Genomic DNA, 25,406 nt, shown 5'->3' on the forward strand with positions numbered 1-25,406 from the left:
TGAGTTTGGTTTTACACCGCTTTTAGCAATATTCCAGCAACATCACGGCGGGGGACACCAGAAATGGGCTTCACACATTGTACCTATGTGGGAATTCGAACCCGGGTCTTCGGCGTGACGGGCCAACGCTTTAACCATTAGGCTACCCCACTGCCCCTCGAATCTTAGATGAAACCCTGGTATGTATGTATGGATGGGACTGGAGGAATGTAGCGTATCTGATTGATGATGATGCCTACTGAAATACTTTAACACCTGCAAAAATATGGCAGACACACAAATTTATCTTTCCTCAGAATTGAAAATTACTAACATTCTTCACATTCAATCAATTTCTGAAACATCATCGTGATTTCAAATAATAACATTTTCAACCATTTTAATGTAATAAAAGTCATAAAAAGATGATAATTTCATTACAGTATTTTCCAAAAGATCTGGAAACAAAATATGTTGTGGGCTAGTGAAAATTTTGGCATCACCACAGATCTGGGTTTAACAGTCCCAGAGCGCCCCCTACTAAGTGCAGGCTTCCCGTGACCAGAATCTGTATGTGAGTGCTGTCTTGCAGTTTGTCCGAAATCGGAGGAATGTCAGCATCAGCGGGCAGCTTGACCTTGGTGTCGCGACCTTGACCTGCCCAATACAACGCCTGGAGGATACAAGGGAAGGCGTGTGACTCCGCACTTCCCTCGAGGGGATGTCATTTGAGTTGCAGTTGTTACGGTTGAGATCAAACTGGTTCGTATTCAACGCCCCATTTTGTACTGAAGAGTCTATGAAGTTGGGCTTGTCGCTGGTGGAGTTGGATGGCTGTGGTGTGTCATCTCTGTAAGCATTGATCTGGTCCCAGATTGTTTTATTGACCTGCGAGAAGCTGAGCTGTTTTTCTTTGGTGACTGTTCTGTTTATTTGGTCTGAAAAGTACAAAGGAAAGCCTCCAGATAAATATTGTCCCTAAAGGGATTCTAAATACTGAAGTTATCCAACATAAAACATTGTGTCCTACATGCATTCAGATTGAGAGCAGTTCAAATATACTCATGATTTGAGTGAGTATATTCCAGCAATATCACAGCAGGGCACACCAGAACTGGATTTCACCAATTGTACCCATGTGGGGAATCGAACCCGGGTATTCAGCGTGACAAGTGAACGCTTTAACCACAAGGCTACCCCACCGCCCTTATGCCCTTAATACTGAGCAAAAGGCAGGGCAATAATAAACAAGTTTACTGAGAAACAACTCACCTGGTGTGTTACTCACGTTTACTGAGAAACAACTCACCTGGTGTGTTACACAGATATCCTGAGAAACAACTCACCTGGTGTGTTAAGTTTCCTGAGAAACAACTCACCTGGTGTGTTATTCACGTTAACTGAGAAACAACTCACCCGGTGTGTTACTCACATTTCCTAAGAAACAACTCACCTGGTGTGTTATTCATGTTTCCTGAGAAACAACTCACCTGGTGTGTTACACACGTTTACTGAGAAACAACTCACCTGGTGTGTTACTCACGTTTACTGAGAAACAACTCACCTGGTGTTACTCACATTTACTGAGAAACAACTCACCTGGTGTGTTACTCACATTTACTGAGAAACAACTCACCTGGTGTGTTACTCACGTTTACTGAGAAACAACTCACCTGATGTGTTAGTCACGTTTACTGAGAAACAACTCACCTGGTGTGTTACTCACATTTACTGAGAAACAACTCACCTGGTGTTACTCACATTTACTGAGAAACAACTCACCTGGTGTGTTACTCACATTTACTGAGAAACAACTCACCTGGTGTGTTACTCACGTTTACTGAGAAACAACTCACCTGGTGTGTTATTCACGTTTACTGAGAAACAACTCACCTGGTGTGTTACTCACATTTACTGAGAAACAACTCACCTGGTGTGTTACTCACGTTTACTGAGAAACAACTCACCTGGTGTGTAACTCACATTTCCTGAGAAACAACTCACCTGGTGTATTATTCACGTTCCTGAGAAACAACTCACCTGGTGTGTTACACACGTTTACTGAGAAACAACTCACCTGGTGTGTTACACACGTTTACTGAGAAACAACTCACCTGGTGTGTTACTCACGTTTACTGAGAAACAACTCACCTGGTGTGTTACACACGTTTACTGAGAAACAACTCACCTGGTGTGTTACACACGTTTACTGAGAAACAACTCACCTGGTGTGTTATTCACGTTAACTGAGAAACAACTCACCCGGTGTGTTACTCACATTTCCTAAGAAACAACTCACCTGGTGTGTTATTCATGTTTCCTGAGAAACAACTCACCTGGTGTGTTACACACGTTTACTGAGAAACAACTCACCTGGTGTGTTACTCACGTTTACTGAGAAACAACTCACCTGGTGTTACTCACATTTACTGAGAAACAACTCACCTGGTGTGTTACTCACATTTACTGAGAAACAACTCACCTGGTGTGTTACTCACGTTTACTGAGAAACAACTCACCTGGTGTGTTAGTCACGTTTACTGAGAAACAACTCACCTGGTGTGTTACTCACATTTACTGAGAAACAACTCACCTGTTACTCATGTTTACTGAGAAACAACTCACCTGGTGTGTTATTCACGTTTACTGAGAAACAACTCACCTGGTGTGTTACTCACATTTACTGAGAAACAACTCACCTGGTGTGTTACTCACGTTTACTGAGAAACAACTCACCTGGTGTGTAACTCACATTTCCTGAGAAACAACTCACCTGGTGTATAATTCACGTTCCTGAGAAACAACTCACCTGGTGTGTTACACACGTTTACTGAGAAACAACTCACCTGGTGTGTTACTCACGTTTACTGAGAAACAACTCACCTGGTGTGTTACTCACATTTACTGAGAAACAACTCACCTGGTGTGTTACTCACGTTTCCTGAGAAACAACACACCTGGTGTGTTACACGCGTTTACTGAGAAACAACTCACCTGGTGTGTTACACACGTTTACTGAGAAACAACTCACCTGGTGTGTTGCTAATGTTTCCTGAGAAACAACTCACCTGGTGTGTTACGTTTCCTGAGAAACAACTCACCTGGTGTGTTACTCACGTTTACTGAGAAACAACTCACCTGGTGTGTTACTCACGTTTACTGAGAAACAACTCACCTGGTGTGTTACTCACATTTCCTGAGAAACAACTCACCTGGTGTGTTATTCACGTTTCCTGAGAAACAACTCACCTGGTGTGTTACTCATGTTTTCCTGAGGAACAACTCACCTGGTGTGTTACTCACATTTCCTGAGAAACAACTCACCTGATGTGTTATTCACGTTTACTGAGAAACAACCCACCTGGTGTGTTACTCACGTTTACTGAGAAACAACTCACCTGGTGTGTTACTCACGTTTCCTGAGAAACAACACACCTGGTGTGTTACACACGTTTACTGAGAAACAACTCACCTGGTGTGTTACTCACGTTTACTGAGAAACAACTCACCTGGTGTGTTACACACGTTTACTGAGAAACAACTCACCTGGTGTGTTACTCATGTTTCCTGAGAAACAACTCACCTGGTGTGTTACGTTTCCTGAGAAACAACTCACCTGGTGTGTTACACACGTTTACTGAGAAACAACTCACCTGGTGTGTTACTCACGTTTACTGAGAAACAACTCACCTGGTGTGTTACACATGTTTACTGAGAAACAACTCACCTGGTGTGTTACTCACATTTACTGAGAAACAACTCACCTGGTGTGTTACTCACGTTTACTGAGAAACATCTCACCTGGTGTGTTACACACGTTTACTGAGAAACAACTCACCTGGTGTGTTACTCACGTTTACTGAGAAACAACTCACCTGGTGTGTTACACATGTTTACTGAGAAACAACTCACCTGGTGTGTTACTCACGTTTACTGAGAAACAACTCACCTGGTGTGTTACTCACGTTTCCTGTGAACGCTAGGTTAGGACAAAACACTGCAGCATCAAAATTCAAAGGCTGAAAATAAAAAAATGAAAAATTTAGTAATTATTATTGTCTGAGAGAAAAAACAATTTCTTGATATTATGGGCAATGTCCAATGTCGTTCAGGAGGATGAAATGCAATCAACCAAATAATGACAACTGAACTCTCAATCGACATGTCACATCCTTGAAGGTGAAGTCCAAGAGTTTTACCATATGTTGTGTCGTGAAGGCCATACACAATCATCTTGAATGGCAAGATGTTAACTCGACTCAACTCAATGTATATGTGTTACAATTTGGCTGTTTTTCAGTTTGGTGTTATGACTTTTCTATTGGTAAAAAATACTGTAATAAAGAATGTATTTTAAAAACTCCTTTGTACTGTGTAATTAACAAGTGTATGTGTGCAGACTCTGTCGGTCTCATCGCTATATGGCTGAAACAATGCTGATGCAAATTAAAACTTCCAACTCAAGCAAGATGGTAGCCATAACATCAGCAATAAACAACTTTGAGTGAGTGAGTGAGTGAGTATGGTTTTACGCAGCTTTTAGCAACATTCCAGCAGCATCAGAGCAAGGGACACTGGAAATGGGCTTCACACACTGTACCCATGTGGGGTTTAATGACTCATACACACGGTAAATACTGTTCAAAGGGAGATAATTCAGTAAGTTAGATAACTGGTAGCCAAGATCTGATCATGTGGGAAATGTCTCACCTTTAATATTGAAAGCAATGCTGTGGAGTTGCGATCTCGGGTTGCGTTGAAGACTAAGATACGACAAACTCGCCCTCTGTGAGAAAAATTTAACTCAGTTAGGCACCAAACACCTGACGATTAACTCAAATGTTAATTTCAAGCTATTGAACAACAGAAATTATGTGCTTAGTGATAAAGAGATGAACAAGGTGATGTCCAATAAAGCTGGGGTGATCAAGCTTTTGATCAAACAGAGATACAAATGAACCAAATAGTTCATTGAGGGCCGTCATATATGTTATTCACAGACTTCAGATCAATGGTCCATTTGCATCAAGTTTATGAGGTTTGAATGAACAGAATTCCGATATTTTTTTGGTTTTCCTTGACATTCCACGGTGTGAACTGTTTGATGCTCTCCTAAAGATGAAATGAGGTCGTATGGTTTTATGCCGTTTTTAGCAATATTCAGGTGATATCAGGGTGGTGTAGACCAGAATGGTCATCATACATTGTACCAATGTGGAGAATTGAACCATGCAGGTCTTTGGCGAGATAACCAACGCTTTAACCTTAGCCTACTACACAACACCTTTAAACGTGAAGCCATGAGAGTGTATTTTAACATGTAATTTTTCATGATATTCCAAATAAGACCACTTGGATCTTCTCAGGTATCTCCATCTTGTAGAGCATACGCACTTGTAAACAATCATAACAAGAGTCATCAGAAGATGACATATCCCTTCAAACCCACAAACCACACACACACAAAGTCCATCTGAACAACTAAGTCATCTGACAGATACTAAAAAATATAAATGTCCAAAGGGCACCACTTGATTTAATTATAGAGTTCTAACAGTCCTGAATCGAAGTTTCAGGAAACAAAAGCCCACCCTCCCCTTTGAGACTATGTACAAATTGTTTTCCATGGAAACCGAGAAAATAAAAATGACAAATATCTAAAAATGATAGCAAAATGATTTTTGGAGTTATGCTCCTAAACAAAATGATTCACGGATGAACAGACAGATGGACGAGGAGTCGACTATATCCCTGCAAGATGGAGAGGAGGAGGAGGTACAGTGAGGGAGAGGAGAGAGAGAGATGTGGGAGGAAATGGAGAAGAGGAGAGAGGAGAGAGGAGAGGGAGGGAGGTAAGAGGAGAGGAGAGAGGGAGAGAGAGGAGAGAGGAGAGAGAGAGGAGAGAGGAGAGGAGAGGGAGGGAGAGAGGAGGGAGAGGAGGAGAGGAGGAGAGAGGAGGAGAGAGAGGAGGAGAGAGAGGAGAGAGGAGAGGGAGAGAGAGGAGAGGGAGGAGAGAGAGGAGGAGAGAGAGAGAGAGGGAGGGAGAGAGAGAGAGAGAGAGAGGAGAGAGAGAGAGGGAGGGAGAGAGAGAGAGAGAGAGAGAGAGAGAGAGAGGAGGGAGGGAGAGAGAGGAGAGGAGAGAGAGAGGAGAGAGAGAGGAGGAGAGAGAGAGGAGAGAGAGGAGAGAGAGAGAGGGAGAGAGGAGAGAGAGAGAGAGGAGGGAGGGAGAGAGAGAGGGAGGGAGAGAGAGAGAGAGAGGAGAGAGAGAGGGAGGGAGGGAGAGAGAGAGAGAGAGAGAGAGAGAGAGAGGGAGGAGGGAGAGGAGAGAGAGAGAGAGAGGGAGAGGGAGAGAGAGAGAGAGAGAGAGAGAGAGAGAGAGAGAGAGAGAGAGAGAGGGAGAGAGAGAGAGAGAGGGAGAGAGAGAGAGAGAGAGAGAGAGAGGAGAGAGAGAGAGAGGAGAGAGAGAGAGGAGAGAGAGGAGAGAGGAGGAGAGGGAGAGAGAGAGAGAGGAGAGAGAGAGAGAGGAGAGAGGAGAGAGAGGAGAGAGAGAGGGAGAGAGGGAGAGAGAGAGAGAGGAAGAGTGAATGCTTTAACCACTAGGCTACCCCACCACACACACAAGCAGGGGCATAAACTCTGACAAACAAAACAAGAGTCATCAGAAGATGACATATCCCCGTCCCCTTAATTTTAAAGAACAAATCATCTGACAGCTACTTAAAAGTCCAGCTTGACTTTTTTTTCTAAACTATGTCCAAATCGTTTCCATGGAAATCATGAGAAATAGAAATGCCAAAATCTGTAAATAGCAAAAGGCACCATTTCAAAATTTGCCTTAAATTCTGTTCTAAAAGATACTGAACGCTTTTTGAGGAGTTGTGCACTGAAATGAAGCCCACATCTCCCTTTTGGGACTTGGGAAAAATAAAAAATGCCAAAATCTGTATATAGCAAAAGCACCACTTTAGGTTCTGTTTGATATGTCTACCAAGTTTTGTTGAAAAATATTGAGCGGTTCTTCAGTTATGCTCGGAAACCAAGCCCACCCTCCCTTTTGGGACTAAGTCTGAATCGTTTCCATGAAAACCAGGAAAATAATAAATCACACAAATCTGCAAATAGCAAAAGGCACCACTTTGGCATCTGTCTCACATATCTGCCAAGTTTTGCTGAAAGATATTAAGAAGTTTTCCAGTTGTGCTCCAGATATGAAACCCACCCCTCCCTTTTGGGACTAAGCCCGAATCGTTTCCATGGAAACCAAAAAAAAATAAAAATGACAAAAATCTGTAAATAGCAAAAGGCAATACTTCATGATTTGTCTCATATATCTGCCAAGTTCTGCTGAAAGATATTAAGAAGTTTTCGAAGTTGTGCTCGAGGAAGCGAAGCCCACCCCATGAAGGGGATAACAATGAAATAAACCAGAACTCATGATTCTGGTGACCTTGACCTTCAAGGAATTATGGTCACAACCTCACCACTTATAACCCTAAGGATCATATGTACCAAATGTCACCTTACTACAATGAACACTTCTTGCATAATCAGGAACATTAAGTTTGGAGCAAGTTTCGGCTCAGCCAAAGGTAAACACATACCAAGTTTCATAGACTTACAGCATCAGACTTAGGTGTTACAAACACTTTGTTCAGACTACAGCCTTGAGGATGAACTCGACTCGTTCCCTTACATATCAATGTGAATGTTATTCTGTTATGGGGTTAGCAATAGAGATATGCATGATAGAACATCCCTGAACCATCCAATCACAGCATAGGTATCAAAACAAAGCGCAGCAGGAATAAAATTCAGATAAATTCTTGCAACATCCCCAGTTACATGCATAAGTACTACACAGTTCTCGTATATATGAGAAGATGAAAGTATCCCAGATAGTGCCAGAAAAGTTTTGAGTACATTTCAATTTGTCTATTGTCTACATTGTACGTCATATACAGACGAGTGGCTTCAGACTAGTGGCTGAAGTTGCAGACTGGCATCCTCAAATCAAAAGTGTAAATAAAGCAAGTTACAGCAAGTAAGGGAGGCAACCCCTCATGACAATGTTGGCAGGCATAAAGAATTATATTTTGTTGTAAACTTCAATACATCCAACTAACCATTCCTCATCTCTTCTGTGAGAACAGTGCTTTCCAAGCTTGGAATCTTCTCCCACTCGTGCAAGTCTGATTGATCACAAATCCACTTTCTCTTTGATAAATCTGAAAAAAGGTTACAAGATGATGTCTGTGGAAGAAAATCACATTCAAGATATGTTGGCAAATTTTAAGAGAGATCTAGGAAACTGATAGTCAGTCATGAAAACCAGTAGACAATCATACAATTAGCAACTCTGTACTGGAGCAACAATAAAAACAAGATAGTAAAACTCTAAAAGGATATTTCACTCCTTATAAACAATCTGAACAGATCATATGTCATGGGTCTTGAAACCATGGTTTTATATAGGACCACATGGGGAGCTGGGAACACAATCATCCAGAGCACAACCCAGAGATTGCTGGGTCTACGTGGTCTCAGGGACACATTCTACTCCCAGACCTCACATGGTAGTTGAGTCACTACTTCAGGGCTCCATGCAGCAAACTGCTCAGACCTCACGTGGTAGTCGAGTCACTACTTCAGGCCTCCATGCAGCAACCTGCTCTGACCTCACGTGGTAGTCGACTCACTACTTCAGGCCTCCATACAGCAACCTGCTCTGACCTCACGTGGTAGTCGACTCACTACTTCAGGCCTCCATACAGCAACCTGCTCAGACCTCACGGGGTAGTCGAGTCACTACTTCAGGCCTCCATGCAGCAACCTGCTCTGACCTCACAGCAAGTGGAGTCCTGCTCCAGACCTCCGCGTGGTAGTCGAGTCACTACTTCAGGCCTCCATGCAGCAACCTGCTCAGACCTCACATGGTAGTCGAGTCACTACTTCAGGCCTCCATGCAGCAAACTGCTCAGACCTCACTACTTCAGGCCTCCCATGCAGCAAACTGCTCAGTCACTACTTCAGGCCTCCATGCAGCAACCTGCTCTGACCTCACGTGGTAGTCGAGTCACTACTTCAGGCCTCCATGCAGCAAACTGCTCAGACCTCACGTGGTAGTCGAGTCACTACTTCAGGCCTCCATGCAGCAAACTGCTCAGACCTCACATGGTAGTTGAGTCACTACTTCAGGCCTCCATGCAGCAACCTGCTCTGACCTCACGTGGTAGTCGAGTCACTACTTCAGGCCTCCATGCAGCAAACTGCTCAGACCTCACGTGGTAGTCGAGTCACTACTTCAGGCCTCCATGCAGCAACCTGCTCTGACCTCACGTGGTAGTCGACTCACTACTTCAGGCCTCCATACAGCAACCTGCTCTGACCTCACATGGTAGTCGACTCACTACTTCAGGCCTCCATGCACAGCAACCTGCTCAGACCTCACGGGGTAGTCGAGTCACTACTTCAGGCCTCCATGCAGCAACCTGCTCTGACCTCACATGGTAGTCGAGTCACTACTTCAGGCCTCCATGCAGCAACCTGCTCTGACCTCACGTGGTAGTCGAGTCACTACTTCAGGCCTCCATGCAGCAACCTGCTCTGACCGCATGGTAGTCGAGTCACTACTTCAGGCCTCCATGCAGCAACCTGCTCAGACCTCACATGGTAGTCAAGTCACTACTTCAGGCCTCCATGCAGCAACCTGCTCTGACCTCACGTGGTAGTTGAGTCACTACTTCAGGCCTCCATGCAGCAACCTGCTCAGACCTCACGTGGTAGTCGAGTCACTACTTCAGGCCTCCATGCAGCAACCTGCTCCAGTGCATACCTTTTCTGTGGTTGTCCAGCCATATTCTACACAGCTGCAGCGCGAGGGTGGCGTTGTACCGCTGCATGTTGCCAGCAATACCCAGGTGGACTGGCTCCCCATTGTTGTAAGAGTCCAGGGAAGGCGTCACGTACAGACTAGCCTGCAGTCAGAGAAATCGTTTAGAGATCATTGTCTTTGACACATAGCTCTGCAGCCAACAAGCAGCAACTGAAAAAGGTATATAAGGAATTTTTATTCCTTAGTGACATATTGAGTAAAAATAATAAATATTCGTCAGAACATCCCCAGAAATTCATTTGAAAGAGTGAGTGAGTGAGTTTAGTTTTGAGCCGCTTCTTAGCAATATTCCAGCAATATCATGTTCCAGGACACCAGACTGACTGACTGAGTGAGTTTAGTTTTACGCCGCTTTTAGCAATATTCCAGCAATATCACGGCGGGGGACACCAGAAATGGGCTTAACACATTGTGCCCATGTGGGGAATCAAACCCGGGTCTTCAGCGTGACGAGCCAACGCTTTAACCACTAGGCTACCCCACCGCCCCACAGGACACCAGAAATAGGCTTCACCCATTGTACCTATGTGTTGAATCGAAACTGCATTGCCATATGCAAATAATGTGATATTTTACGTATTCAGTAATAGCAGGACAAAGTTGTATCAACCTTCAAAAGTTGCAGTGGCTGAGTGGGTTAGGCTGACTCTGAGGGTTCAAATCCCGGATGGGACTCAACCCCAAAAGTACTAGAATCTGTACTTTACTAAGAAAGTGTAATCCCAAATATAACATATGTTACAACCTTCAGAAAATCCCCAGGATTTCTTGGAGAATGCCCGTGAAACTGCTTGTATAAATCGATGACAACAACAGAAGGATGTAACAACGAAGGCGAAGTGGTTTATATCCTCTGCTACTGTCTGATCTTGATGGGAAAAGAAATGTGACATTTTTGCTCACAACAACTAAAGGATGCACATATACTGCCTAAAACTGGGTTTCAGTGCTTCTCTGGAGCTTATGAATAAACATCCTAGGCTGACCTACCCCTTTCTCCTTTGTTCTGTTGAGAAGCACACTCATGGCTGCGGTGGTTGGGGAACTGTGACAGCGGGAGCGTTATGCTGTAACCATGGCAACATAGAATACAACAGTGGCAATAGTTACAGTCTTAAAATGATTTCAAATGTCAAGAGTTTTCATTCATGAATACTTGACACATGTTATGGAAAACAGCATAATATTATTCTTAACGTTTCAGAGTTAATTCTTGCTTTTTCATCAGGTGAATGATGATGGAGCATGCATTAGCTCTTAAACATTGTATTGGGAATAAAAAGAAGTCATTTTCCATAAAACGTGTCATTTATCCAAGTTCATCTAACTTCTAAATCCCCTAAAATAAGTTTTCATTCAGTTCTATAGTGACCTGATTACTGGACAGATATCACTGGTGTTGCTGAACACCTGTGATCTTCACAGGTCAAAATGTTATCAGTTCCAGAACCAAATAATCCAACACCGACCAGCAGGATTTTCCAAGAGACTCAAGAATTTTCAAGCTTTACAGACATGTAACATATAAGTATAGACTGGGTTTAATATTTTCCAAGAGTTTCCAAGATAAATCAAACTCACTCAGCCTGATGAGCGAACGTTTTAACCACTAGACTACCACCCCACATGTTGATCAGGCTAATGTACAGGAACGTATTGTATATCATGACAGTTTGGTAAGAGATTATCCAGTCAAAAAGAAACTTGACATATGTAGCCTCTATCATGTTAATTAAACAGATTTAGTTTAGTTTTAGAGTTCAATGCCCACATCCATTCATTATTACTTTGAAAATCCCTGCTTTCTGCCAAGCAATCTTGTCTATCGTGTCTCCAAGGACTGATGTGTGATCTAATCCAAGGGAGGTAACTCCACACACAACTGGCGACTGGAGGAAATTGGTAGAATCATATTCTCCACCTATGCCCACTTCAAAAATGGCCACATCAACGTTTTCCTTCAGGAACATGTGGCATGCCATGACGGTAAGGAACGAGAAGTACGCTGGCATTTGACGAGCATCAGGATCCTATTGAGAAAAAAAAGTCATTGCTAAAAAAGGTCTACCAAAGGTGAGTCTGATGTTTTAACTTGACTTTCACAATTTGCAAGTTATTGGTACTATCTGCCAGTATTATCTTGTATTATCAGCATGATTATTGTCTGGAGTGAGTGAGTGAGTTTAATTTTATGCCGCACTCAGCAATATTCCAGCTATATGGCGGCGGTCTGTAAACAAGTATGGACCAGACAATCCAGTGATCAATAGCATGAGCATCGATCTGCGCAATTGGGAACCGATGACATGTGTCAACCAAATCAGCGAGCCTGTCCACCTGATCCTGTTAGTCGCCTCTTACGACAAGCATAGTCGCCTTTTGTGGCAAGCATGGGTTGCTGAAGACCTATTCTACCCCGGATCTTCACGGGTCGATTATTGTCAGGAAATTTAATGACTTGCATACAAGTGTTTCCATTCGTTTGAGTCACAATACAAATGTGAGTTGGAGATTGGAAATATATTCAAATTTACAAAATGTTAATGGTAAGCAACAAATTGATCTTTTATTAAACACAGTTTTTCAGGAAGCAAGGGGTTAACTGACAATGTTAGTCCGGTTTTGAATAAGTGGTTTGATTGTAATGACACCACCACAGTTACGAGTAATGTCACTCCTACTGACCAATCACAAGACCTTTCACATCACTTGCATTTCCTTCAAACAAAATGGTGGTCAAGTCAAGGCAATCCGATTGTTCTTCAAATACAACATCGTATTAAAACGGGTCTTTCCACATTAACGACATCAACATTTCCACATTATTCCAGCAAAACTGATTACAAAAAAGAAACATGACAAAAAAAATTAACATCTGTTCATGTCCAAGATTGACTCAAATCCTGCTATTGGTTGAAATTATCACAGCAGTTGCCCTGTTGTTTACAAACCTGACCAGGCTTCATACAGACTATCAGACATCAAATTTAGGTCCTCTTTTCAAGGCCCAATTCAACAATAAGGCTTTAGGGCCTTTACAAGGCTAAAACGAATCTTTTCATAGTAAAATGTCAAACGTTTAAGACATTTTAAGCCCATGTGAACCCTGCAGACTTTCTAACCCCCTTGCCTTGGGAGATGACAAAGTTTATCTGGTGATGACAAAGTATCTGTGATGTATCAGTGGATGACAAAGTTTATCTTGAGATGACAAAGTTTTCTGTTGATGACAAAGTTTATCTTGAGATGACAAAGTGTATCTGGTGATGACAAGGTGTATCTGGTGATGACAGAGTGTATCCGGTGATGACAAAGTGACAAAGATGACAGATCTGGTGATGACAAAGTGTATCTGGTGGTGACAAAGTGTATTTGGTGATGACAAAGTGTATCTGGTGATGACAAGGTGTACCTGGTGATGACAAAGTGTATCTGGTGATGACAAGGTGTATCTGGTGGTGGTGACAGAGTGTATCTGGTGATGACAAGGTGTACCTGGTGGTGACAAAGTGTATCTGGTGATGACAAAGTTTATTTGGTGATGACAAAGTGTATCTGGTGATGACAAGGTGTATCTGGAGATGACAAAGTGTATCTGGTGATGATAAATTGTATCTGGTGATGACAAGGTGTATCTGGTGATGACAAAGTGTATCTGGTGATGACAAAGTGTATCTGGTGATGACAAAGTGTATCTGGTGATGACAAAGTGATCAAATGACAAAGTGTATCTGGTGTATCTGGTGATGACAAAGTGTATCTGGTGATGACAAAGGTGTATCTGGTGATGACAAAGTGTATCTGGTGATGACAGAGTGTATCTGGTGATGACAAAGTGTATCTGGTGATGACAGAGTGTATCTGGTGATGACAAGGTGTATCTGGTGATGACAAAGTGTATCAGTGATGACAAGGTTTATCTGGTGATGACAAGTTGTATCTGGTGATGACAAGGTGTATCTGGTGATGACAAAGTTTATCAGGTGATGACAAAGTGTATCTGCTGATGACAAAGTGTATCTGGTGATGACAAGGTGTATCTTGAGATGATAATGTGTACCTGGTGATGACAAGGTGTATCTGGTGATGACAGAGTGTATCTGGTGATGACAAAGTTTATCAGGTGATGACAATGTGTACCTGGAGATGACAATGTGAATCTGGTGATGACAGAGTGTATCTGGTGATGACAAGGTTTATCTGGTAATGACAAAGTGTATCTGGTAGTCTGACTCACGCCTTCAACTTGATGCTTGGTGGTATCCAGCTTATTGTAGACTTCCCAGAAGTACTGGCTGAACAAGTCCTTAGCAACAGGCCTCCCATTGAGACGGAACCGCTCGTTCACAGTCACCAGATGGGGAGAGCTGAAACCATGGCAACACAAACTACATAAGAAATTATGTGATAAAATGTTAGCACTATTAGTGTGCTGGCGATTAGGTGCCTGACTCTGAGGGTGTGGGTTCAAATCCCGGATGGGACTCAACCCAACAAACGTACTAAAATCTCTACTTTACTAAGAAAGTGTACTCCCAAAATTTTCATATGTTACATTTGACTACTTTCTAAATGGCATTGTGTAATCATAGAAATGTATTGTACTGGAATAAACTATCACATTGTATTGAGGAGTGATCAAATCACCAAGTCATGTCGTAGACACAAATACAATGGAAACCCACAGTGGACAGATGTGAAACTTTGGTTCAACTCTGACGCTCATAACAATACTAACAATAGTTACCTGAACATGCCTGTCTTGTAACCATGGTGACGAAGAATGCTCTCACAGAATGCACTGGTTGATCCTTTGCCTTTTGTCCCACTGATGTGAATGACCTGCAGTTTATCAAGGTCTGGAACCTGGGCAAAAATACAGAAATAATGTTGTGGCTGTTTAGAGATAAACTGGAACCTGGGCAAAAATAAAGAAATAATGTTGTGGCTGTTTAGAGATAAACTGGAACCCTGGAACCTGCCAAAATACAGAAATAATGTTGTGGCTGTTTAGAGATAAACTGGAAAAAATATGGAACCTGGGCCAAAATAAAGAAATAATGTTGTGGCTGTTTAGAGATAAACTGCATGTCACTGCACACAGAGCCAATGACGAGGGACATGCATTAATATGTAAATTTGCCCAACTATTGATTCAAATTGTATATTTTATATGTCACTTATCCTATCTCACTGTATGCACCTCTCTCTTCTTCTACGACCATGTGTGGAAGTGTTCGTGCTGTATGGCTAAGTTGAATCAAATCTTGCTGGCCTCTGATGCCCGCCCTGACCTCTGCCCTCTTGCTCCGACATCAACACCCATCAATCATCTCTGTAAGCGTGCCGCTCGCTCAGATGATCATGTGACTACCTGTGCCTGTCATTCTCGTCTTGGAGCTTCTAGTAATCTGTGATGTGGGGCAGGTCGGGTGGGTCCTATCGCGTGAGATAGGATAAGTATATAAATATACAATTTATAATAAAATTTACAAATTTTTAAACTTATCCTATCTCACTGTATGCACAATCCCACGGTTGGTAGGCGGGTCGCAGATTACCCCGTTACTACCACCAGGAAAAACGCATAACCCAAGGAGGCCAGGAGAAAGCACCAACTCCCGATATGCAAACTCCAACTTGAGATGGGTTTCTTCATGTAACCCCTTGGCTTACACAGCACAAAAACTCTAGGGAGTGGGTGCTCCCGAATTAATGTGGTTTTCGGCCGCAACTTTTGACAAGCAAAAGGACGCAGTTTGGCAAGTAGGCCCCGCCGCCCCACGATTTATCAGGTGACCCCAGTGAATTAAAGTCGAGGACCTTAATCTGGCCAGTCCCTGCTTCGAAACTACCCCCCACAGACACACGCTGGAAGGCGGTGAAAGAGGGAATAGTTCGGATGCTCAACTAGTTTAACGTTCAGTACCAATCTCCCTAACGTACCAAAGGTGAGAAAGGACTCAGGAGCAGAACGCTTCGAAAACCATGTAGGTAATCGGAAATCAACACTTCACTGACGTAATTGCTCAGAGAGTAGAGGTCAGTAAGCGGAGTGTCGATCATCTCTGTATGTAGCACAAGACTGGCCTCACAGTCTATCAAGTCATAACTTATGACAGTGCAGACACGCCCTATTCCCATAGGTGAGAATGATCTAAACCCAAGAGAAAAAAGTACTAAGACATGGATAACATCGATATCTTTTATTATGTACAAAGCAAAACCGACCAAGGAGGATTGCTTTATCTGGAACACGGGCCGATGACAACTGCTGCGCCAGGACCAGGGGCCAAACTGATGGAGACCTTTCACGTCTGTAACTGAGAGGTCCCTCAGGTAGTGTGAAACAACACTGTATCTGATTGCCAAAAACAGCCCTCCATGATGGACTGCAGGGAACAATTTCTGTGAAGAGCCATGGTGGAGGCAAGAGCACGCGTCTCATGGGGCTTCGCCGTTGACAGTGGAGGCAGTTCAGCAAAGGCATAGGCATGCAGGATCGTAGTTCTCATCCAAAACGCCAAGGTAGTACGGGAGACTTCCGAGGTGGAGGCAGTAGACAATGGAATGAACAATCTCTTACGCAATCTGCGGCGATCCTGCGAGGCAGCTAGGTAAATCCTTAATGCACGCACCGGGCATAAGGACAGATCCTCAGTGTCGCCTGGGCCCAAAATAGTGGACAGCGGCAGAATCGTGAATGTGCGATCCGGCTGACCTGGTAACTGATTCTTGGCAAGGAAATCCCACCGCAAAACCAAGGAAAACTTTCGCATGTCTAGACCTTTCAAACTGTAAAAGAGACATCCAGAGCATGCAACTCAGAAATACGAGCCGCCGTAGCCAAGGCCAATAAAAAGAAGGTCTTAAAGGAGACATGTTCGAAATCTTTCTCCTCCAAAGGTTCATAATCAGCTGACGTGAGATGAGCAAGTACAACGGAAAGATCCCAAGCTGGAGGCCGGAACTTCCGAGATTGGTCAGCCAGTTTGTAAGACCGGAGGAGAGACTGGAGTTCAGGGACAGTGGACACCTTCACACCCGAGGCCGCTGCAATAACTGTGTTAAGAGCCGCCAAATAGGTAGATAGCGTAGAACCTTTGAGTTTTCTGGAGGTTCGGAGATGCTGAATGTACTCTGCCACCATCTGCGGGGACGCCGTAGTGGGGGATAAGATGCCCTTCTTCCTGCAATACGCTTCGAAATTCTTCCATTTGTCATCGTGGAGTGACCTCGTAGAGTGACCTCGTAGAAGTACGATGCGCTGTGGTAATGGCAGTAGCTACACGCTTAGAATAGCCCTTAGCCGTTAATGACCGATGAAGATGCGCCAAACGTGCAGATGGAGCGTCAACGGAGACCAATGGAGCTGGTCGGAGTGCGGATGAACCAGTAGATCGGGTCGAACGGGAAGAGGCACGGGATCTGGTTCGGCTAGGTCTTGGAGGTTTACGAACCAACTTCTGGCCGGCCAATAGGGCGCGACCAAAAGCAGAGTTATCCTCTGAGTTGCTCGTAGCTTCACTAATACGCGAGGAAGAAGGGCCACTGGTGGGAACGCGTAAGCGTTCAGGTTGTCCCATGGAATGGCTAGAGCATCGAGGTCCCAAGCCAGAAGATCCGGAATCGGTGACACAAACCGAGGCAGCTGATGGTTGAAGCGTGTGGCGAAGAGATCTACTGTCGGCGGCGTCAACGGAAGGCAAAATCGTCTGGAACACCTGAGGATGCAATTTCCATTCCGTTGGAGAGGGACGACTTGGTCGAGACAGAGAATCGGCGATGACATTCTTCACCCCGGAATGTGATTGGCTCGTACCATGATGTGGAGACTGTCCACCAGATCGAAGAACCGTTGGGTCCACTGTAGCAGTTGAGTAGACCCCGTGGACCCCATCCTGTTGATATGCCAAACCACCGCTGCGTTGTCCGATCGGATCATGAGGGACGTTGCTCTAAGGACATCCTGCCAGTGACTGATTGCAAGCATCACTGCCCTGAACTCCAGAACGTTGATGTGACAGGTGCGATCGCCGGGAGACCACTGCCCTGCCACTTGTTGATTGAGAAGATGAGCTCCCCACCCGTGTAGAGACGCGTCCACATACAGGTGGTGAGACGGAACAAACGGCCCTAAACAAACTCCGTCGCAAACATTCAATTCTTCCATCCACCACCGGAGATGGGGATTGAGCTGCAGAGGTAGAGTGATCAAGGCAACGGGATCTCCCACTCTGATGTAAGGCGCTAGAAAGAACTGCAAGGGACGAAGTTGTAGTTGACCCCTGAAGCGTCCTGGCCTTCGTTGGCGCAACGATTCCTCCACTTGCAAATGCTGGAACTTCAACAATTCCACTGACACTTGTAAATGAGCGTCCTGGCCCACTCTGTTAGCAACATCTCTAACAGCTCCGTTAAACAAAGACCTGCCAGACCATGGCTGCCGAAAAAGATCAGTACGGAACCGATCCTCCCAAGAGGATAAGTTCAATGGCCCCATGCGACGTACAGCTGTGATGTACGAAAAGAAGTGGGCTAACTGATCTAGAATTGCTCTTGCAACAAGACCATAGCTGCCCGAATATACGCTTGTTGATGGGACGTAGCATGTGCAAGCGACATAGCCACTGCTTCGGTAGTCGTCAACACCATGTTGAGTGGAGCTATTGCCTTCCGTATGACACCATCAAATCCTCAACCAGGACAGCTCACGATCCTCAACTAGGCGGATGCGGCGGGGAGCGTCCTTCACCTTCCTGATAGACCCAAAATCACCTGGCTTCATGTCAAAACTGGATAATAAACCCGCCGATGAGGTACTACGCTGTCATCGCAGACTATCAGCAATCCAGACAAGTAGTTGAGGCATGTCTACAGCATTGACGCTACCATCGGATATCGCCGTGCCATCTGGCGAGGGAGATGTCGTTGACGAATGATGAACCTCTTGTAAAGGAGGAGCTGGATAACTTGAAAGACGGGATGACTGATGAGCAGGAGGAGTTGGCACCTGCTGACGCTACTGCTAGTACCATAGCATCAAAGTCCAAAGGTTGAGCACTTGAAACCTCAGAGCCCGGATTCCAGGAAACCGGCAACATGGGTCTGGCCCCCAGTCCCGATATAGGAGGAACCGATGAAACAGAAGGCGGTACCAAGGTATGATGAGGCAAGGTCGAACGCTGATTTAGGCACCCCATGCCAACGGCGGTCGCACCCGATACATGAGAAGGACCAAGCGCCAAACCCGATACATGAGAGGTACACCGAACTCGGACCAGTATGTGTAAGCGGGGCAACACGAACCCTGTGAAGAAGCGCTGAACCGGGAACATTGTGAGTATGCATCGCACTGGGGGCACCCTGAGGAAGCGACGACCCCCAGCCTGCATAAGGAAGTGCTGAATCAAAACCTCCCGAAGTAATCGCCCAACCGGAAACACCAGGAGGAAGCGCCAAACCGGGAACAACAGGAGGAAGCGCTGATCCGGGAACACCGAAAGGAAGCGCCGAATCAGGCATGCCGGTAGTAAGCGTCGATCCGGGATAACCAGTAGGAAGCGTCGATCCGGGAAAACCGGAGGTAAGCGCCGATCTGGGAACACCAGTAGTAAGCGCCGATCCAGGAACCCTGGGAGGAAGCGCCGATCCGGGAACACCGGGAGGAAGCGCCGATCCGGGAGCACCGGTAGTAAGCGCCGAACCAGGACCACCAGTAGTAAGCGCCAATCTGGGACCACCAGTAGTAAACGCCGATCCGGGAGCACCGGTAGTAAGCGCCGAACCAGGACCACCAGTAGTAAGCGCCGATCTGGGACCACCAGTAGTAAGCGCCGATCCGGGAATACCAGGAGGAAGCGCCGATCTGGGAACACCGAGAGAAAGCGCCGATCCTGGAGCACCGGTAGTAAGCACCGAACCTGGAGCACCGGTAGTAAGCACCAAACCAGGCCTGGGACCACCAGTAGTAAGCGCCGATCCGTGAATACCGGGAGGAAGCGCTGATCCGGGAGCACTGGGAGGAAGCGCCGATCCGGTAGTAAGCGCCGAACCGAGATCACCAGTAGTAAGCGCCGATCTGGACACACCGGTAGTAAGCGCCGAACCGGGAGTACTAGTAGGAAGCGCCGAATTGGTCACAAGCGGCGCTCTAACCGATATCTGGCCTAAAGGAAACGACGCTTGTGAGGCAAGAGGCGCACTCGAATAATGTGGTGTAACAAACTGGGAAAACGCACAAATAAATGATGAGAGTTTCTTAAAAAACTTTTTTATTTTTGTGACACAAATTATGCATTTTTTTTCTAGAGTTGGTCTGTTGTTTTTATTGCAGTCCGCGTTGGTTTGATTCTCTTATGTCTCTTTGTTTTTGTGTTAGATTGCAATTCATCGGTTTCATTTTGTCTCAAACGGACTGTAGGTTATCATGTGCGGTATGTCTTACCTCTATATCACATCGTTTCAAGTAGTTTATCATGTGCGGTATGTCTTACCTCTATATCACATCGTTTCAAGTAGTTTATCATGTGCGGTATGTCTTACCTCTATATCACATCGTTCCAAGTAGTTTATCATGTGCGGTATGTCTTACCTCTATATCACATCGTTTCAAGTAGTTTATCATGTGCGGTATGTCTTACCTCTATATCACATCGTTTCAAGTAGTTTATCATGTGCGGTATGTTAAGATGGCGACGGGAATCTCGAGTGGTGGCAATTTTAGCCAGTGTCTCGGCATTTGACTGGAGTGTATTCAGTGTCTGGATGGCATCCTGTAAACAAAAACTGACATTAACGAGAGGCAATGAATAACCTTGTTAATGAAATGAGGTCTATGCAAGTCCATCATATCATGCATAACCTTGTTAATGAAATAAGGTCTATGCAAGTCCATCATATCATGCATAACCTTGTTAATGAAATGAGGTCTATGCAAGTCCATCATATCATGCATAACCTTGTTAATGAAATGAGGTCTATGCAAGTCCATCATATCATGCATAACTTTGTTAATGAAATGAGGTCTATGCAAGTCCATCATATCATGCATAACCTTGTTAATGAAATGAGGTCTATGCAAGTCCATCATATCATGCATAACCTTGTTAATGAGTTGACAGATATGAACGAATATGAACAAAATAAAGAATTCTTTTTTTAATATGGCAAATAAAACCCTCCCTTCATGCTTGTACATTGTTTTACATTTTGGAGGATTGACTTTCCTCCCCCAATGCAACCACACTGACCGCATTAAAACAATAAAGATGCCAAAATCTAAATGTCAACTGTCTCCTTAATTTCAAAGTGTTCACCTATTGTCATATTTCAGGCCCTATGATGGTGTTTAGAATTGCATCTTGACAAAATAGAAAGGTGACAGGCTCCTTCTCTGTACGCCCATCAGAAGATGGCAAACAGAACCTGATCAATGACCTACTTTCAATGTTGCAGTTTTAGAGACGGTAAACACACAGAACTTCATACATCAGTGGTGCAGCGGCTTGCCATTATAAATGCAACAATTTTCTTCCAAGAGAGACTTTACTGTAGCAGTGATAGGTCAATGTCCTGTCCAGTCCCCATGGGGGAATCGAACCTGGGTGTTCGCATCACGAGCGAGCACTTTAACCACTAGCCTACCACACAACCCCCATAACACAAGGATGAAGTGCTGGAGATATTCTCAGCAGCAGCAGCAGCAGCCTCCTCTTCCTGGTGGTTGACAAAGTCAGACGAGTTACAAAATATCTTAACATGCTGTAAATGTGTATATCTAATAATAAAACTATTGTCACCTAAACGAAAACAAAGAACACACCTGGAATCCGCCATCCATCGTGTTACCTACAACACTCACGGTGACCTCAGCTTGAGGAAATCATGCCCCAACATAGTGTACACAAACATTGTCTGGAGACTAGGTGTAGTGTTGTATATAACCTAATAAATGGATGTCTGTATCGTGGATAGGATTTCATACTTGAATATCATATCCCATTTAGCAACCTCAAAATCATGTGTAATGGTTATTTTGGAAGTCACTATTTATAATTATAGAATCAAGTGAATGAGTAACCCAACTGTTCACAATGAGTTTGATAGATCATGCTATGGAGTGCTGATAAGGTTGATTGCGGTAGTGTTATCAGAAGCTTTATCAATGTAGGCTGTAAACCACAGCCAGTGATGACAGGGGCCATGTTTATCAGTCAGTGACATGCGGAGAGGCCTGTAGGTTTCATTTTGTTTATTGCCAGTCAGTCTGTTTATTGTGACACATGTCATGGATTCAGTCTGTCCATTGCCAAATGGTTGCCACGATTTTAGTCTGTTTTATTGATAGATACCTGCCACAGTAGCAGTCTGTTTACTGCTTAGATAGCTGCCACAATTTCAGTCTGTTTACTGTTAGCTAGCTGCCACAATTTCAGTCTGTTTACTGTTACTTAGATAGCTGCAACAGTATGTCTGTTTATTATTGGATAGCTGCCACATTTTCAGCCTGTTTATTGTTAGCTAGCTGCCACAATTTCAGTCTGTTTACTGTTACTTAGATAGCTGCAACAGTATGTCTGTTTATTATTGGATAGCTGCCACATTTTCAGACTGTTTATTGTTAGCTTGCTGCCACAATTTCAGTCTGTTTATTGTTGACTTGCAGCCACAATTTCAGTCTGTTTATTGTTAGATACTGCGACAGTACCAGTCTGTTTATTGCCCAATAGCTGCCACAATTTCAGTCTGTTTATTGTTAGATAGCTGCCACAGTATCAGTTTGTTTATTGCCCTAAGCTGCCACAGTTTCAGTCTGTTTATTCATAGATACCTGCAACAGTATCAGTTTGTTTATTGCCCAATAGCTGCCACAGTTTCAGTCTGTTTATTCATAGATACCTGCAACAGTATCAGTTTGTTTATTGCCCTAAGCTGCCAGTTTCAGTCTGTTTATTCATAGATACCTGCAACAGTATCAGTTTGTTTATTGCCCTAAGCTGCCACAGTTTCAGTCTGTTTATTCATAGATACCTGCAACAGTATCAGTTTGTTTATTGCCCAATAGCTGCCACAGCTTCAGTCTGTTTATTCATAGATACCTGCAACAGTATCAGTTTGTTTATTGCCCAATAGCTGCCACAGTTTCAGTCTGTTTATTCATAGATACCTGCAACAGTATCAGTTTGTTTATTGCCAGTTTCAGTCTGTTTATTCATAGATACCTGCAACAGTATCAGTTTGTTTATTGCCCTAAGCTGCCACAGTTTCAGTCTGTTTATTCATAGATACCTGCAACAGTATCAGTTTGTTTATTGCCCAATAGCTGCCACAGCTTCAGTCTGTTTATTCATAGATACCTGCAACAGTATCAGTCTGTATTGTTAGGTAGCTGTTGTGCGATACATGCCACAGCTTCAGTCTGTTTATTCATAGATACCTGCAACAGTATCAGTCTGTATTGTTAGATACCTGCAACAGACTTACAGATTTTATGCATTACAGATGCAATCAGCATTTCCTTTGCACTCATTTCCCTAGGTGCAGGATTTCACATAAAGTAAAGAGGAACTATTCTTCTGCATACGACAAATAAATCATGATCATCATAAATGCCCCTAAGACATCAACTGTAAAAACGTGATGAGGAACAAAAATATCAGAGCTGTTATTAAATTGTATTGGTAATTCTCATGGTACATTATAATATTTGCTTTGTGGCTGGTTCGTGCCCACTGTCACGAGGTTGTCATGCTTTAAAAAGGCAAACAGCAATGCATCATCATATCACCAAATTGTCTCAAATATATGAAGATGCCATCTTCTATTGTTCCTTATGTCACATACTAACATTAGACTGATGGGGGAGACGTCTCCGCTTGTGACAAAACCCCATTTGACTCAGAAAGATAATATAGGTAAAAAAAAACATTACCTGCTTGCATACTAGATTTAGAAATTATCTAAATCTTGTGAAACTATGTTAAAAGTCCTTGCATACCGGATTTAGTCATTATCTGAGTCTTGTGAAACTATGTTATAAGTCCTTGCATACTGGATTTATAGAGTTAGAGATTATCTGAATCTTGTGAAACTATGTTGTAAGTACTTGCATACTGGATTTAGAGATGATCAGAGTCTTGTGAAACTATGTTCTAAGTTATTTACCAAGATTGGAAATAAATATATTTCCCTCAGGACAGATAATTCAACATGTTTTAGGCTTCTTGGATATTCTTGGAGTACTTTCTTTGAAGTCTCACCCCAAAAAAAAAAAAAAAAAATAAACCTAAGATCAGCCAAGAACCATACCTATTAATTAATATTAAACTTGACTCATTGAAACCCATCTGTTTAGTTTGGGGTTATCAAGAGGAGAAGGTAAGAATTCTTCTCATTTCATTTATCAAATCTGAACTTGAAACTCTACAGTATAGGAAAATGGTGCAGTTTAAAACAATTCTCTAGACAAAAGGGGAGAAAATAGTTTACTTATAGTAGGACTAACATATAGATTCTTCAATCCCAGTCACACAACACATCAAGTACAAAGGGATTTTTTTTGTTAGAACACTTCAGATGTAAGCCTTAGTTAGGGACCGTTCATAATTAATGTGTGTGTGGGGGTGGGGTCACTTACTTTGTACATATACTTTTGGGGGTCACATTGTACACTGGCCATAATTATGAACGGTGCCTAAATGCCTAAATATGACTGGGCAGGGGCTTTTGAAAACTGGATAAATCTGTGATGACTTTGTCTCTGTAAGCAGCGACAATTCCTCCTGATTCAAGTCCATCAGGCTGCTCACTGTGAACAACCATTTTTCGCTTTAACAACCAACCACTGAGCATCATCGACAATTACGCCAATATACGCATGGTGCGCACATATTGACAATGGACAATAGTTGAATGAAGCGGTGACATTATTTTCAATGCATAGAAATATCTCCGATAGCCAAGGTTTCACTCAAAACTAACATCAAACAGTTCAAATAAAAAAACACAGCACACACCCTCCAAACGTGTCTGACTGGAACTGATTTCACCATGCTTGATAAAAGGCTCTTCCGACATGGCATCACAGTCAAATGCCTCAGAACACAAACACATGCTGTCATTATACCCTCGTCGTTCGGCGCGTTCGTTAGACATTAAGAACTGTTGTTCTTTGCTTGTTTACATCATGCTACAATATGCCCTACAATTATCGTGACAGTTACGTAACAACACAGAATCTTACTGTCGCCAGCGACAATACTCATGTCAACACGTGTGTAAGGTCAACAGATCACGTGATCGCGTCATGTGACCGACAGGTACCTGCTCAAAGGGAGATTTACCGCGTTGACAAACGTCAATGCAGATCGCCTGAACGAAACATTGCCTCACCTTGTATGAATGCATGTTGGACTCGTATGTACTTGTTGCTGCCGATGTCATGACCTTTCTACTGAATGTAATTAAAGAAACCATACATTTCATTTCAAACTATTCAATGTTTACATTCTACTGGCTTTCCCAGGTTACCACG

At 43.6% G+C, this 25,406-nt stretch overlaps 1 protein-coding gene across 1 annotated transcript; it reads right to left on the bottom strand.

The window, feature by feature from the left end:
- Positions 1–475: 475 nt before the first annotated feature.
- On the bottom strand, positions 476–25,142 carry LOC124257648 (folylpolyglutamate synthase, mitochondrial-like). The gene is given in 12 exon segments (XM_046691757.1): positions 476–586; positions 589–917; positions 3,929–3,998; positions 4,690–4,811; positions 8,103–8,204; positions 9,812–9,953; positions 10,862–10,899; positions 11,643–11,901; positions 14,109–14,238; positions 14,619–14,737; positions 20,515–20,646; positions 24,889–25,142. Coding segments are annotated over 12 exon segments (1,587 nt in total). The 5' UTR covers positions 24,925–25,142; the 3' UTR covers positions 476–478.
- Positions 25,143–25,406: the final 264 nt, after the last annotated feature.

The sequence above is a fragment of the Haliotis rubra genome, unplaced genomic scaffold (assembly GCF_003918875.1).
Source record: "Haliotis rubra isolate DU_JTF1 unplaced genomic scaffold, ASM391887v1 Scf67, whole genome shotgun sequence".
Taxonomy (NCBI): Eukaryota; Metazoa; Mollusca; class Gastropoda; order Lepetellida; family Haliotidae; genus Haliotis; species Haliotis rubra.